We start from the raw sequence: 17,865 nt of genomic DNA, 5'->3' as shown, positions 1-17,865 counted from the left end.
TTAATTGAAAGTAGGTTTCACAGCCAATAAGGAAATGTCTACAGTGGGCAAACTTGAAAGAAGATGGTTTTTTTAACCAACTCCTTTCAAATCCTATGTATGTGTTCTACCTACATGCCTAATATTATATAAACTTATAATTATATTAAGGATTTTTTTATTTTTGCCTTCACACATGTGAGAGCTGCATTGATTTTTTTTCTTTGCCTGAACACTTAAATAGCTTTTTTATATCAGCAGATTTTCATTGGAAATAGATCATACCAGTTTTCATGTGGAAATTTGGTACGTGCCACCATTGTCACATTTTTTTCATATAGAACTAAGAGATTAGCTCTCCTGTTTAACTATTACATGTCCCAGTCTTTTGAAAATTATATCCCATGGAAGACTATACTGGTGTCAGAATATTTGGATTGCTGACTTTTTAACAGTGTGCACTATTTTGTTGGATTTTTTTTTAATCTAATAAATTCAGTTAGTCACTGTATAATGTAAGGAGTATGAAAGAAGTAAGAGTAGATTGTTTACTTCTGTGTGTACAAAAGGAAAGTTATCTTCAGGCATGTGGGATGAAAGAAAGGAGATTGTCAGGTTCAAGCACAACTTTGGTGTTGTGAGCTCCTAACCCTTGATATTTGCATTCTTCAGCTGGTTTGAACTTTGGAGGAAGCATTTGGATTTGCTGTCAGGCACCATGTTAAGCGTGGTCTGACATGGAGCCCTAATGACCAATGCAGTCTATGGCTACAGGGAAGACATTCCTGCTAATGCTGCCAGGAATTGAAGCATGTAACTGTTACGGGTGTTTTGTTTCTCGTTCTTGGTCAGTCAAATAATGGGCAGGGAAAATTAAAGAGTTGTTTTTGCAGAAGTCTTTAGAATCTATTAAACTGGGTTATAGAGAGAGAAGCTAAATTGGTTTTATAAAATGAAATATGTAAACTGCTAATTCCTAGTGCCCTGTATTTATTTAGCATCCTTCACACAGGAAAAAAAAGGAAGACACTAAACAGAAAAACCCGCAACCAAACAACAATAACAACAACAAAAAAAAGCCAAAACAATTAGAGTGAAAAAAATCTGGTAATTAACTATTATTTTTCACAAAACTAGTCTAATTACAAATCAGTCATGGTGAAATGAAAGGTCAATAACTACAGATGCATAATTTCTCTCTGATAGATTGCTGTTTGAAAATAGGTTTATGAAAATTATGTGATTAATTTCCTTTTATTAAACAGCATTATAAGACTTCATGTTGCATTTATCACTTTATTACTGTTACTTTTTCTCTTCAACTGAAAATGAATCCTGTGTAACATCAGGATAGAACAGAAGCTCAGGTAGATTGAGGATCATTTCTTCTACTGGCATTTGTGTTGCAGGGAAGACCACAAATCCAAATCAAAATCAGAGCCTCAGTATAGTGAAACTGGCAGTATCAGCCTAAGAAAACAAGCCACACACACACACACACCATCACCCTTGCTGCTAAACAACCAACCAACAGCAAAGTGCTTTTAGTCCAAGGAAATAAGAGCCATATCCAGAGATATTCTGATGTTTTCTGAGTTGAAACACTTGAGGAATGTAAGTATGTAAGTTAAACTGTGATCCAGAATGTCTTTTTCTACTTGCCCGCAACCCTCAATGTGCTTTGCTGTTGTATTTTGAAATTCTGCAAGCATGAAGAGTTGCTGTCCTGAAAAAAATGAAGAATTTTCCCAGCCTTGGAAAAGCTGGGCAGCCTGGGGATCCAAGCAATCATTTGCACAAATGCAAGCCAGGCAATCATTTGCACAAATTCCTGTAGTGTTAATGTAGCAGATATTTTCAAACACATTCAGTGTTCACTTAATCCCACCCTTAGGGCTGGGTTTAATGCTACATTTGGTGGGCACTAGCACTTGTCCTCCTGTCTAGCAGCTCGGTGGTAGGGGTACTTGGGATTGTAACACCATGTCGAAGACTATTGCCTCTTCTTCTGGAGCATAATACAGTTTCAAACATTTGGTTCTTTTTCAGGGTTGTGTTCTACTGCTGGGCAAGGCACCCTAATCTAAATTTAGAAAACAGAAAAATCTTGTTTTTGCATGAGTATTGGCGTAGTCCAATGTTGGATTAATTGACTGAAATCCTTCTTAGGGAATATCTGTTTTTTTTAGGTAATATATTCCTTGAGATTGGCGCCAACAGCCATAGCTATCTGGTCTACTTCTATAGGCAAACACTGTAAAAATTGTTCAGTCTTACTCTTGTGGGTAAAATCAGGCAGGTTATGTGGCTTGGATTTCTGTTACATACAGGTGGGCTTTCCGGTGTGGCACATTTGTCCTCAATTTGCTTTGTGTGGCTTAGAGAAAAAAGTGTTTTTCACTGGGGAACATGGGAGTTTGCTTTCTCTATCAAGGCTTCTGGAGAGACTGCTGCTGGAAAGGAGTTGGGTCGTCTTAGATTCAAGATTCTTTGAATAGTGCTAGCTGCTTTGCTGCTCCATTTGGAAAGATTATAAGATTCTGTGCTGACTGACTCTGATATTCATTACAGAACTTTCTGGGCAAACACAATCAGTGAGAGACAAAGGTTTAGCCATGTCATTTGAGTGGTATTAGAAAGACTTAAACAATGTTGTCTTTCAGTCACTATCTTTTGAGGGTTTTGTACAACTGTGGATAATTTTGGGATTCTTGTTGGGAGCCAGCCAGAGAATAGCCCCTGAGCAGATTAAAAAGGGCCAGAGGTTCTCCTGAAGTGTTTTTTATAATAAAGGTAGCTGTGTAATCATTTGGTTAACTTGTTATTCAGCCAGTGCAGAGCAGTCTTTGGCCTTAAATCCAGCTTAGCATGTTGATATGTTTCAGTTGCATAGTGCTACCAGTGAGATGACTCTTGCTTGACATATTCAGCCATTTGGAAACTTGGATGTTCAGAAACTTATTTTATGTTCAGCAGGAATGTTAGGGTATGCAGTCATTTGAAAAAATAAAATAGGTATTCAGAATTAGGAAAGAAAAGAATCTGGTCGACTTCTGGCAAGTGTTTTGGTATCTGCAGAGTATACACCTCTTGTCAGTATAAATAGGGAGTGCCTGTATAAACATTCTTGTTTCGCCTGTTCCACATAATAGTTTCTTGTATCATATTTCTTTTGACCTCACTATCTGAAACCAATTACAGGGGATCCATTTGGGCTGCATCTATTTTCATAAGAAGCCCAGGCAGCAGTGTTTTTCTCAGAGATGAATATCAACATCAAATATCCTTCTGAGTGCTTTGTTATTTATGTTTCAGAGAGATTTTGTAGCCTTCAGCTCTCAAGAATGTGTCACGCTGTGCTGTTTATACATTGACGATATTAATGGGCATAGATGTCATTTTTCATTTTAACGTCTCAAATGCAACAGGCTGATAGGTTAAACATTCCTGGTTTTAAAGGAGGGATATGAGTGACATCTGTTTCCTAAAAATACACATATATTTAATTTCTAAAAAACAGAGTAATAAGCTTACCATCTTTAGGTGACAGCTTTCACTTTATGAAAATGGTAAAACTTTAAAAATAATTTTGAATCACACTTAGATGAAACAGAAGGGTTTGGAATACAATATTAAAGGAAGTTATATCTCCTAGTAATATTGCCAACAAACAGCAAGTCTACTGCAATTTATCAACTTTAATAGTGTGAGTTATATGCAATTATTTTCATTTCTGTTCTGCTTGTGTTTTAGCTATGCCAAGGCTTCGTAGTAAATATTAAGAAGTACTGTTCCCAATAAATATTTTACTAGAAACACAGTGAGTTCTGGAAACCATATGCCCAAATTTTCCTTCCTATATAGCCATTACCTAAAGCATCATAATGATTTTCATTTATGTAATGAAAATAATTTCTAATCCTCAGTTCTTTTTATTGTTTTTGTCTACATTGGATTTTTTTAATAGTTTTACTAATTTAGATAATTAAGAAAAAGTTCCTACTAAATTTGAAACAAGTGCTTTTGGGAACTAGATACAGTTTTGAGTGCCCTAGAATCTGTTCTTTCTGCACTTTACTTATGGTTGGACTCAAATTTGATTTGTCAGATTTATAAGCATCTGTTATTTTGTCTTCATTACACTGTTTTTAGATCACGAGTTATTGTCAGAGAAATTTATAAATGGTACATGGGATGGGTGTTTACTGGAAGTGTAGATGTTAAACTACGAATTTTGTAAGATACTTTCAATTTGTCAATTTGTTTTGCAAAGATTTAATAGCAGCAAATTAATTTTTAGAACTAATATTTTATAGTCTCATGATCTTTACTTATTAATAATGTCAGTAATAATGCTTTGAAATTAACAGTGTTTCTGAGAGGTTGTTTACTGTGTAGCAAAATGTAAACTTAAGCAGCACACTTGGAAAAAAAAATACTGTATGATGGCTGCTCTAAGAACAAAGGCTGACAGTGATTTCTCCTTATGAGTTTTAAATCATCTCTGATCTCTTGAAATTGTTTTCTGTTCTTCTTCTATCTCCTGTGTTTACAATAATCTAAACTGCCACAATAAGATCACTGAAGTATTCAGGTAGTCATCATTTATAAGACATTCTGTATTAAAATATAAGCCTTTACTCCTTTAGAGATATCCCAACCAGCACATATGAATCAAAATAGTTTAAGTAGTAGAGCCTTTTATGCAAGCATATCCTGTTGTGCTGCCTTGCTTTTTCATGAAGTGTGATTCTCTTTGTAGTTAACTGTAGGAAGTCATACTTTCTTAGGCTCATTCCACAGGAGTATGTTAGCCACAATTTGAAATCAGTCTAGATTAAATCTAAGCTGCAGCAGACTATAATTCTCTAATTTTCAAGTACTGTAAACGTACAGATTTAGCAGATGCTTACTTGCTTGTTTTATTGTATTGATGTGAAGAAACTGCTGCTGAGGAAGATCAGGATTTCTGCAACTGGCAAAAATAAAATATTATTGTCTTTATGTTTTGGGTTTTTTTTTCCATTTCCTCTTCCTCCAGATTTCTTCTCTCATTCTCCTGGCAGTATCACCCCAAGTGGTGAGGTTGGTTTTCCTCTACAGTCTGTCATGAATTCAGGAGTGCAGTAGTTCTCTTGCTTCCATTCAAGTTTTCCCTTTGGAGAGCACTAGAGATTAAGGAATAGGAATTTGCCACATATCTTGTGTTCGTTTTTAATCTGTTTTTAATCTGTTTTTGCTTCAACCACTACAAGAAGTTGGGAGCAAATCCTGGTGCCCCTGAAATCAACAGATACATTTAACTCTGATCTCAGGCAGACAAGTACTGTCCTTTAGGATATGCACAAGAATTGTGAGTTGAGAAGAGATCATGCACCCAGTAGTTCGTTGGTAACAAAATATGTCGAGTGCACTTTTAAATACGATATGCACAAGAATTGTGAGTTGAGAAGAGATCACGCACCCAGTTCCTTGGTAACAAAACATGTCGAGTGCACTTTTAAGTAGGTTAACTTTTGCTTAGTTTTGGCAGAGAGAAGATAGTTCTGTGCGTCTCATTGCTTAGGTTCAGAGGAATGTATACTCTTTGTGTAGCTGACCTGTAATTACTTGAGAATTTGATGAAACAATACAGGGATTGTTGTGGGAATGTCTCCAAATGTTAAAAGTCTGCTCTGCAAACTTTGTACCAGGGCCTTCTATAGGGAGACAAATCAATGTTGTTAGGAGATGGTACTAGTGCATTCACTTTGTTTACTTTGGTTTTCTATGTCTGCCTGCCTTCTCAGAAAACTTGCTTGGAGCCAGACTGTAGCAGCCCTCTCTCTGTCTTTTCATAATTGATCAGGGGATGACTGCCTTCCCTGAGGGTTAAGACGTGGCAACTTTTTCTGTTTGCTCAGCATCTCAATGCAGTAGTTCAAACATTGTTCACACCAGCTGGCAGTGTAATGCCATATGCACATCTTGTCAAAGCAACTGTTGTCATGGATACTAGAAACTATCTTAAAAACCAGCTCATTTGAGGCTAATCAAAATTGTACCTTTCTTTATCAGTTGAGAGTCTTTATTATTTTAGGGAACATTGATCAAATGGCATTTGTTGCAATACATTCCATCCACAGTAGGTTTTAATAACAGAAATAATACTGTGATGTATTGTAAAGCTATAACTGCTATTTATTGAGCTGATTTTTCTAAGGGGAAAAAATGAGTTCTCCAGGTAGTTTCAGTGGAAATGTTTTGAATAATGTTTTTTTGGTTTTGCCTTTTTTAAAAATTTCTAAATAAGTACCACTTTATAACACTTGACATTTAACAAATAGTTTTATAGGGAAAAATTATATAGATTAGCATTCTTCTCTTAGGTAGAATGTTTGTTTACATTTCATATGTTTAACTGTATTTGGCTGAGTTGGAATGAAAATGTAAAATAAATGAAAACATCTTCTGTTTTGATTGGTATACTGTCATCCCTGAGCCTGATCTGGTTGGTTGAGTAATAATTTCTTTGTTCTCTGATGTTCCTAAGAATGCAAATTAAAACCACTCATTTTTATTTGGCATTAAAACTGCACTCTTTTTTTTGTCAAAGGAGAGGTTTCTCCTTGAATTGTAAGTACAAAAAGTGTTTTTAATCTTCAATGAATATCCTTATTAATTCACTTTCAAGATAATCTGATGTTGATTTGTCAAATTTAATTACAGCTTCTGGTAACACTTGAAGTCTACTTGCTTTTACTTCAAATTGTAATACAAAAATGCAAATTGAATGATAATTTGCAAGGGAGTGGGCATTTTAGTTGAACACTCAAAGACAAGTTCCTTGTGGAAATGAGGCTATTGATGCAGTTTATGATTTTTCCTCTTCAAGCACTTCAAACAAATTAACTTTATTTCCTGCAGGATTTCATGTACATCCATAAATTCTAGTGAAGTCTTATATATGTACTTTCAGAATATATTTTTTAATGTTTCAAATGAAAAAAAAACCAACCCTGAACTCTGAAATCTAGCAAATACAAATCAAATAGGAGGGGATTTTGTTCATTAATTTGGACTTTTACCTAAAATTAGCAATGAGTAACTGATTTCTTTCTAGGAATTGGTTTAATTTATTTACTTTTTTTTTTTCTTTTTTTTTTCTTTTTCTTTTTTTTTTTATTTTTAGGCACTCCAGGCAGCAAGGCAGCTGCTTTTACAGCAACAGACAAGTGGACTGAAATCTCCTAAGGGCAGTGAGAAACAGAGACCGCTGCAGGTTAGTAAAGTCTCCTTGCTTTTGGGACCTTAATGTCAGGGAAGAGCGCTGAGCTCGCTGACACGTGAGGGGTGTGTGGCAGTGCCTGTCCCCAACGCCGTGTGTGTGAATATTCACATGCTGCTGGCTACAGGCTTCTTGCTGCTGACTTCACAGGGAAAATCACTGTAGGATACAAAAGCCTTTTGTGGCTGTACATGCTTAAAAGGTCTGAGACCAAGTCTGAGTTCGGTAACTGTGGTACATTAATTCTTTACAGACATGTTACAAGATTGGTATGTGATTTTTATACGTACATGGTTTAAATTGTAAAAACATGTTAAGACTAGGAGCAAAATGGTATCTGTGAAAAAAAGAGAAAAGCTAAATACCTCACAGTTACTATACCTAAGTGACAGAGAAGTGTTCAGAAACTTACCAGCACAAGTGCATGAAATTATGAAAGCTGCTTCTGACATTTTAGAAAAAAACATATGTCATGAAATGTCACATTAGGGTGTTGTTGGGCTTTAGATTGTGAATGAGTAAACAGAAGTTCTGCTATTGAATAATTATTTTAAATGCATTAGTAAAAACATAAAGAGAGTTTTATTCCTATTTATCAGTATGGTATTTTTATGAGGTGTTAATCATTTATTCCTAATGCGAAGTTCCATATCAAATTGCATTCTGCTGACAAAACTTGCTCTCTCTTGTATATAGACCAAACATGGGTGCTTAACTGCTGAATTACATTTTATAGCAGACAATTTTATTTTCTTCTGGAAATTTAAGAAAGTATAAATTCTACCATTCTCTTCCTCACATCTATTTTTCTGGGTGTTCATTTATTCTCTCAAGACTTCCCCTGTTTTCTGATGCAGTAGGGTGTTTTTATCTCATTTCTAGTTTTTGTCATGCATAATGGAGGACCCCAGGCACTAGAATGTATTTTTTTTCTCCACCAGGGAAATGTTGTGAAATTTGTTCACTTGTGCAGTTTCTGAATGTGATTCACATTGTCTCCTTTTCTTCGTGAAACTTGGTAGAGCAGTGTTGGATACAGCAAAACAGTTCCACAATCCTGATCAGCTCTCTTCAAATACACTTTTAAGGTTTTATTTATTTGCTCAGAACCAAACAAGAATTTAGGAATATGACTAAAGAAAATGGAAAAAAAGAAAGCATGACATGATGGCATCCTGCTGTAGAGTAGTTGTAGTCCATTCCTGGCTGAGGCTGAGTCCGGAGAGCCTCTCAACTTCCCGCTCTTTACCCTTGACTTTGCTTTGTAAATGCAAATTCACATTTGCTTTGTATCAAATACCTTCTGCACTGAAAGAAAGCACATGAGAACTGAAAGTTGCAAATTCACATTTGCTTTGTATCAAATACCTTCTGCACTGAAAGCACATGAGAACTGAAAGCACATGAGAAGAGTAGCCATAAAGGTAGAAGCTTATGAACTATGTGGGTTTTTAAAGTTCTTAAAGTGGAATTAGTGACCTTGAAGGGTTGAACCATGAAAATGATTGATTTAATGAATATTGTGAAAGTGCTTCATTCTTCTAGTTCCTCATTCTGAAAGATAACATGGTTTGTATAAGAGCTGTACAAGATCCATCTAGCCCTGTGTTGTGTCTCTAAATTGGCCAGCACCAGGCAATAAGGAAAGTATATGAAACAGGCATGAATAGTGGTATTTTCCCAATATACGTTTTCCATATTTTTTCTCACTTTAATCCTCCACCTTTTAAACCAGCATGGTCCAGGAGCTACTAACTTCTCTTTTCACATTCTCCACCCATTCATAAACTTTCTTTTCGATGTTAAAGAAGTCTGGGGGTGCACTGTTTGCCATAGGCATTGTTGAAATGTTAGAAAACCATGTTTGGAGGCAAAGAAAGTCATACACAGAACCCAGAGGATGATGAAGACAGGGAGTCTTGTGCTTCCATGATTTTAAAACACTAATCATGGCCTGGTGCCCTTTAAATGCTAGGGCTTGATGTGTTGGTGCTGTATCACTTGTTTCCCAGGAGGCATCAGCATCTTATGAGTCACACTTGAGAGGCAGGAAGAAGAAAATAAAGCAAATAATTTTATTTTCAGAATTGTTTCATGCTCTCTAAAGTCTAGTTTATTGCTTATGTTTCCAACTTTTTCTTTCATCATCAGTGTGTACATAGTGTCTCTTATTGGCCTTGAACACTTCATTTGGTTCATTTTTAAAGGAGAGGAAAAATGGAATTTGCTCCCACACTTTGGTTTTATGTATCAAATACTATGTAAAGCAGGTATGAGCACAAGCTACATTTTAATTGTGTTGTTTAGTGAATGGGACGTGAGTCCTTTGAGCTTTTCTATTTCTGTCTCTTACAATTCATTGTTCATCATGTAGTGGGAACTCATATTTTGATCATCATGTTGCCTCTTTGACCAAATACTGTCACAAAATTGTACTGCATTATTATTTTCTTATGGCAAATTTAATGATAACTTTAGTCAAAATCTTCTAGCAGTAGAAATTGCTAAACTTGTATAAGCTTTATAAGACAAAATTGAAGGTTATAAGGCAAAAATACTTGTGTTTGTGATTGACAAAACAGACTTCTCCCAATATTTTAAAATACTTTTAAATTAGTGCATATCTAATTTCCTCCATTTCAGAGCAATTTACTAATTGGCAACTGTGGATATGTTAAAATAGATTTATAAATCTAGTAAAAATGCAATAAAACCTTAAAAACTAGCTCACACATCTGCAAGCAAATGTAGCTATTAGGTAAGCTTTGCCATGCATCTCGTGCTCTGTAGTTTGATGTAAAGTATTCTATTGTTCCATGAGACGTAGAGGAAAAAAAATAGTAATTATTTTAGTGGCCATCTTTTTTGGGGGGAAAGTAGCATATGGTGGTTTTATGTATGTTCTCTTTGTTGTTTCATAATGCGTCAAGTATTTTAGTGACTTACAGCACCTACTAGCTAATCAGCAAGTTGAAAGCTGATTGAAGAAACCTTCAAATTTGTGTCCTCAACTTTGCAAAAAGAGGGTTTTAGGTAAGTCATCATGTTCTACTGTGCTTTACTGAGGGGATGTCTTTAGGGGAACTGCTGAAATTTTCCTAGAGTAACTTGTGTCTTTTGTATCCTCATGAAAAGCCTTTACAAATGTACCATAAGCTATGTGATCTACTGTAAAAGTGCAGAAGTTTTTGTTTTAGTTTCTAGTGCAGAAGTTACATTTACTAGTAGTTATCCTGTATTTTCAGAGACAGGAGGCTTATATTTAGATTGTGAGTTAAAAGAATACCTGCAAAAATTGCAGTTTTAGATAAGACGCTTGTCTTGATCTACTATTACTTTCATTTACATTTGTCTGGGTTTCACACTGCAGATGGCATAACCATTAGCATGTCTTATGTAAAACAGAAGAAGAAAAACATCCCTTTTGACAAGCTTGAGTACCAATTGTGGTTGTGATTTTACTTTCATGTATAGATATCTGAATAAATGTATTTGAAACATGTTTATATATGCCATTCATTACACTGGTGCACCAATTGAATGGATCCAATCAGTACATACATTGATTAATGACATATTGCAAAATAGCTATGGAGAGTTTGTGATCAGAGTTCAGGGTAATGTTAACCTGAATATGATGATATAATAGCATTTACTGTTTTACTGTGCATCCAGTAAAATATTGCTGTAGTAAGATTAAGATTTTTGTAGTACCATTTTTTGTTTCAGAATATTTTTCTTTTCTTTAGAATTGGTTGTAATGGTAATCCACAGTGAAGCTTACTAATTGCTTTCAAGGATTTCTCTCCTTATCACCAAATTTCCGTAGTAGGCATAACAGGAAAAACTGTCACCTTGGCTCTTAGAGCATGTAGTTCCTTTTCCTAGGGCAGACAGTCACTGTCCTTAGAGCCGCTGAAGAACCTGGTGTCATCTAGCATGACTTTTAATACTGGCAGCTTTATTTTCATGTAACATTTACAGTCATGAGTGAGACTTGAGGTTCTTCAAGAACTGTGAGAGCACAAGCATAACCCAAAGGTAAATGCTGTCAATTTTCTGCCATTGGTGGGTATTCGTGTACAGCATTGCAATTATTTCCCTTCCAGGTAGGCAATTTCTATGCTTAGACTAATCTGTCCATGATACACATACTGTTGTTGTCTGCATAGAATGGTGATATGCACAGTTATAATTCTATTTATTTGCCTAGTTGTTTCTATTCCCAGTAATGTCTCTAAAGGAGTAGGTTTTTTCACAGAGTCAGACTGAACCTTATGTCAATGAGAATAAATAGATAATTATCTTCAGCCCCATAGTTTAATATATCTAATGAATTGGTTAGATATTTTTTCCTTCAGGCTAGGAGATTTATCGTTTCAACATCAGTACAAATGCATTCTGTAAGAGAATGGGATGTCATGAATCATGACTCCTGGAATCAAAGGGTTAAGCTCAGTGTGTACCAAGCCAGTTGTATAAATATCATGCTGTATGGAGTGTTGAGTTGTTATGGTAAGCTTTGTTTATTTAGCATAAGCACTTCACTGAAGTGTAATAATTTGATAAAATTTGGGAAATGTATACACTTAAGTTTAATTACTTAATTTTTATTTCATTGGTGAATACCATCAGAAGAACCATTTTTCTTTAAAGACACTCAAAATGCAAAAATTTAGCATGAAAATTTATCATTAAAATATATTCACAGTCTCTTTTAACCCACTCTCCTTGCTTTACTCTCTCCTAGTTTGGTCATCTCCCTTTGGATCTTCATATGGGCCTGAGTTTAAAATTCATTGCACATAATAAATAAGCAAACATATCATTAATATTGTAACCTTTAGTTACTTTTTTTAAACATATATAAGGACTTGATGAGAGATGAGAAATAGGGAATGTGGGAAAAAAGAAGCAAACCCCACTGCTTTTAAATTATATCCTCTGATTTAATGCACTTTGACTTCAACCGTGCATGCTTAATATCAGTCAAAAAGTGCCATTTTAAAAACGGGGAAAAAAAACCCAACCTGGTATGGTTGTAACTTAGAGTTTTCCTTGCATTGCATTGAACAAAAATAGAAGTAAATCTAACTGTTTTAAAACTTTTTTTTCATAAACTGCTTGTTACATATTTCTGTTTATCTAATGCATGCTGCTAAGCATAAGAAGTAGGAGGATTTTGTACATGGTAGAAAACACTGATATAGAAAGATGCAAATGCATAATATGTAGTATAAGAGAAGAAGTAGTGATAAACAGTCTTTCTCCCTCTCGAGTATAATTCTAGAGGAAATGTGTGGCCTACATATAAGCAAACATTGAGGCTTGGGGTAAATTAAATTTGGAAGATAGCTGCTGGAAAATCATAAGTCCCATTTTCCCTCCTAAGTCTATTTGGAGGAATACGCAGTTATCCTCTGACGTGCAGAAATTTGCATCAGTAATACCCACTCTAAAGACAAGGATAACCCCAAGAGATGGGAAGAAGGCAAGGAGTTATTTTTACATAAGGTGTAGGGGGAAGGGAAAGGAGAAATATCCATGTTCAAGCTTATATGAGAACACAGGAGAAAACAGGACTTCTATTAAGGAAGAGGTATAAATACAATAATAAAGAAAAAAAACTCAGGGCATTGTTTCTGTCATTTACAATGGAATTTTCAGTATCACAAACTTGCTGGGAAGTTCTTACTTATACGGATAGAACTTGCTCCAGAGACTTATATCCTGTCTTTGACAACCTTTTCTGCTCGTGAAAATCCATATTTTGTATCATGTTCCATGTTACTGTAAAACCTTCTAATAACAGATTTAGTTTAAGTCACATTTTACTCTTGAAAAATTCCAGTATTAAAAAAATACATCTGCTAAGAAAGTGGCACTAGTTAGTATGGTTTGCTTTTTAGTTTAAAGTGTATGTGCATCACTTTGAGGTGTTATCTCTTATTGTCATTTTCAGGAGTATGAAATATTCCAGCTAACCTTATGTGTGATCTTTGTAACATGGAAAAAATTAACTAGCACTTTTCTTGCAGAAGTTAGCACATAATAGATTCATCTGTATCTAGTGGAGACAAAACACCCACAAACAACTAGCTGAGGCAGAGATCACCTCTGTATCCTGACAACATTCTTGTAGTATTATAAAATATTTTGGATTCAGAGGGAAGAAGTATTATGCAAGTTCTGTTTACAGGTATTGAATGTGCAGAATACTAATTAGGATTATTATGTGATCAGGGATTTCAAGAGGCATTTTAATGTTGAACACATGTCTGTGCAGAATCTGATGTGTCAATCTGTTACTGTGACTGTCCAGGAATTATCGCCTGCATCACTGGAATGTCTTTCCTTTCCCCTTTCTCTGTCGTTGATTCTGCTACTTCTAGAGAACTAGTAGTAGAGGGAGAACACACCGCCCAGTTTTTAATGCATATTCAGGACAAATCTTCAGAGACAGTGTCTAGGTCTTTTCAGAGCAGTTTTTACATGGCAGATCAGCAAATTCATCCTTCCACCTCAGTAGAATCTGCAGTCTGTCTGACACCGGGAAATAATGCTATCCATGGGATGAGTGGACTGTTTTTTATATACTGAACTATAGGAATCCCCAAGGATGACTGAGAATTGATTTGCCTTCTTGAGCAGCTGGAAAGCTCTGTCTCCCTGCTGTCCCTCCCAGCACAGCCAACACGCACGGCTGCCACTGCTCCTCTTGGGCTGTGCGAGTAGTCCCACTGCAGAGCTGGGAGGTGGAGGCTCCCTTGAGCCACTTCTCCAGGCTCTTGCAACAGGTTGGATCAGCGTGATTTTCTTACCAGCTGGCTCATTGCCCAGAAAAGCTCATGAAGAGCTGAGAGGGAAAGTGTGAATGGTTCCCCACTCCGTGTGCAGCTCTATTAATGGGTCTGCTCCCAGGCAGGGCCCTAATTATGCCAGTTTAGGAACGCACCACTCAAGCAAGGCTCTCCTGATACTCTTGAATTTGAAAAACACATTAGTGTACATTGATTTAGAAATCACCAGAGCAGAAAAAGCAACTAAACAAAATATTCTATGAATGCTCTAGATGGGGGTAGATATTTCAGAACTGTTTCTAGTTAATTTGTTGTTAAGGAAAGTCCCTTTTTTTTTTTGTTTTTCCCCACCACCCCCCCACCCCAGCCAAAGATTTTTCTTTCATTTTTTTTTAAGGAAAGCCCCTTTTTTTTTTTTGTTTTTCCCCCCCCCCCCCCCAGCCAAAGATTTTTCTTTCTTCAGGGAATTATAAAGTCAAGGACATTTTCGGACAAAACAAAAGTTCTGTGACTAAACAATGAAGATTTTTCAGTTAATAGTAGCATATGCAATTTTGCACATGAAATTTGAGTTTCTCTCCCTGGCCATTCATGGTATTCCTTGAGCTGATTTCTTCACATACTTTTCAGATTAATTGTGAATTGAATTATTTTCTTGACATTTTCTAATTGTTAGACCTTATTTTATGATGTCATACTTGTCCAGTTGCTTTACCAGGCAAGCTGACTTTACTGAGGTTGTGAGGAGCCAGCTAATCAGGAATCTGAATGTATGCCAAGATCAACATAGGTGTTAATTTTAGTTTGCCATCACTTCGGATGTATACATGTAAAACTGTGTTAAAAAGTGTTAAAATTATCCAAATGATCACACAGTACGCAGTAATGCTACAGAAGAAAAGTATGAGTGCTGATGGAAAAGCAATCACACAGTCTGGTGAAGAATCATATCAGCCCATACTGTTGTGGAAGGAGGTTAACAATTGCCACTTTGATGTTCTAGGTCTTTTTATGCCTTCTTATACTTCTAATATTTTTTGAGACAGACAGATGAAGGTCTTATGAAATAGATTAATGGTGAAAAATTTACTAAACACTACTTCAGTGCTTTACTACTTGATTATGTGAAGCTTTGAAAAGCAATTGTATAATAATAATATATACAAAAGGAACTGTACAGTGTTTCAGCAACATTGATATGCTTCAAGGATCTTACCAAGAACTTGAAGTATAAATGAAGAATGACATTTTCCCACAAGTATTCACAGTAAATCCATTCGTTCAATATATATACTTTCTGTCTAATAGGAAAGATAGCTTCCACAGTATTGAGAAGAACCAATACAGTAACCCAACACGTGAGAAAAAAAATATCAAAACCAACTCTGTACTGGCAGAAGTGATTTCTAAATTGATGCTGCTGTAATTTAGTGTGCAGATATCTATGGAGTTGATGCTTAGGAATAATCAAATCTCCAAATTTAAGTAAAATATTTCTTAATAGAAGATTTAGGGTGAAATCATAGACCAAACAATATTTCTATTTTAAGAACAGTGTAGGATACCGTGAAAATCCTCACTTTAAGGGCATAGTATCTGAAGGGGAATTAACAATGCAAATTCAGAGGCAAATTGTGATTGATGTTGGTGTATGCAGAAAAATATCTCTTGATTAGAAACGACTGAACCCATACTCTAGATAAGGAAGAAAAAATGCCAAACTCCAAGCCTTCCATAGCAACAGGTGGCATGTATTTCACCCACGAAAAACAAAATAGGAAGATAGGGTTTACAAGAGGGTTGGGCTGTTGCACAGGATTGATATCTTTCAAAAATTTAATTTAGCAAGTAAATTCTAATAAATGTTAAAAAATGCAGCAAAAAAATACAGTCATTTGCTTAAGAACAAAGAAATTTTTTTTTAGTCTTATGTCTATCAGCTAAATGAAAAAGGAAAAGAGAAGCTCAGTGTTTTGGTCACTGTATGATCATGCATGACTAGAGATAAAACATAAGTGAGAAAAATAAGATATTATCTTAAATTTAAAACCATGTTTCCAACTAAAATAGGGAAATACTAAATTTTAGTTTTAAAAGAGATCTTAGGGATATCATCTGGAATAATGGAGATATGCAGTCCACCTAGTTTCTGGTGGCTTATTGGTATGTTAGAAATGTACTCCATATGGGTTCTTCTGAAAGATTCAGGGTTCTAGAACCGATGCCCTGAATATCCATGGGCTGAAGGTATCTCACTGTTCTGACTGTGACTGATAGCTTGGCATGCTTGCTATACACCTACAGTGAGGTTGTGTAAATTCTGGATAATTTTTATGCTGTAAAAGTACAAGAAAGTTTCCTCCAGAATAGGCTGAAACCTTGGGATTGTTCTGTGAAATTTCGGTCAAAAAAGCAAACTTTAGAATGAAGAAATATTTGTCATATTTCTTTAAAAGAGTTTTAAACATGGTAGCATGCAGCTAAGGTAAGCATGAATGAAAATAAAAGTTTTTCACTGTGCAAAATGGAAAATAAAAGTTTTTCACTGTGCAGAGTTCTGGACCACTGTTCTAGTAGAAGCTCTGGAACCAATAGCCACCACACATACATTTTGTCTGCTTAAAGTTACAGCTTGACAATTTAGAAGAGGATTTACGTGATGTGAATTAGAGTAATAAAACGAAAACTAGAACTCAGAAAATCTCTTCTAGTTCTGAAGTGTTGTGGTATTCTTTGTTGTTGCTGTTTTCTTAAAAAAGGTAAAGACTCATTGAAGGTTTTCTAAAGGGATTTTAATGCCTTCTTAAAGTTACGGAATTTACCTAAAACACCTCAGAGAAAATGATAGGTTTTTTTATATTTTCAGAAATAATTTTTATTTTCTGCATATTTATGTCCTATTGTATGAATAGAAAAGACTGAATACTAGATAATAACTGACATTTAGTAAAATTCAGGCAGCATCCTAAATCCACAACTTTTCATCTGTTTAAATTCACTTTCAGTGTATGACCATTTTGGGTATTTTAATCGTCATTTGTTAGATTACAATAAAGCAATTTCATTAGCATAATCTAAGTAGATGTAGTTTCTGATAATTAATATATTCAAGACTTTTTCAGGATGTCAGATACAAAAATACATTGACTTCATAATTATCAGTAAGACTTGTAAGAAATACCTCTAAATTAATAAATACGGTCATTTTTAATAGGAATTCATTGATTCTAAAAGTAACTTGCTTTTCATGGCAACAAATACACTGACACAAGAGACAGAATTTATTGAAAAACCTAACCAACTTGTGAAATTTTTTTTTTCTAAAAATACCCACTTTCAGAATGTTTTAGAGTGTTTATAGTGTTGAGGTGATTGTCTCATAGTACCTGAAAATAAAATGAGTAAGTTTAACAACCCACTTATGAGATCATTATTATTGCAACCATTTTAAGGTCTTGCATACACTATGAACCAATAAGTCTCAGAGTTGAGACTGAGAGAGGGGACTTTTTTCCACATTAAGAAAAGTCATGCTAATTTTGCATCCAAAAAATAGTTTAGTCTAGAAATTTTTCGTGTTTTTTTTTTTTCCAGGGGGTGAGTAGTTGGTTAGAGTTTTTGAGTGAGTATTCAATCATTGTAGTTGGGCTGGGGGGTAATGTAATATTCCAGCCATGCATGTAGAAGCAAATAATTATGACTTTGTGTATTATTCTTTAGAATATTTGTAGTTAAGAAACATAAGCGCAATTGTATCAGCCTTAATAGCTTTAATAATAGTGTCCATAGAGATGTATCAGCAGCTGTTAAGACTGATTT

At 35.2% G+C, this 17,865-nt stretch overlaps 1 protein-coding gene across 7 annotated transcripts in view; it reads left to right on the top strand.

Moving 5' to 3' along the window:
* FOXP2 (forkhead box P2) overlaps positions 1–17,865 on the top strand; it is a 407,162-nt gene that overhangs the window by 277,003 nt on the left and 112,294 nt on the right. For all 7 annotated transcript variants that reach the window (XM_039726874.1, XM_039726869.1, XM_039726875.1 and 4 more), the window contains one exon: positions 7,151–7,240. In XM_039726874.1, the coding sequence (XP_039582808.1) occupies positions 7,151–7,240 (90 nt within the window). The remainder of the gene's footprint in view (positions 1–7,150; positions 7,241–17,865) is intronic.

This window comes from Passer montanus, unplaced genomic scaffold, assembly GCF_014805655.1.
Source record: "Passer montanus isolate IOZ18808 unplaced genomic scaffold, ASM1480565v1 scaffold6, whole genome shotgun sequence".
Lineage (NCBI taxonomy): Eukaryota > Metazoa > Chordata > Aves > Passeriformes > Passeridae > Passer > Passer montanus.
Note: the sequence above shows the minus strand (reverse complement) of the source record. Positions and strands in the feature narration are given on the sequence as shown.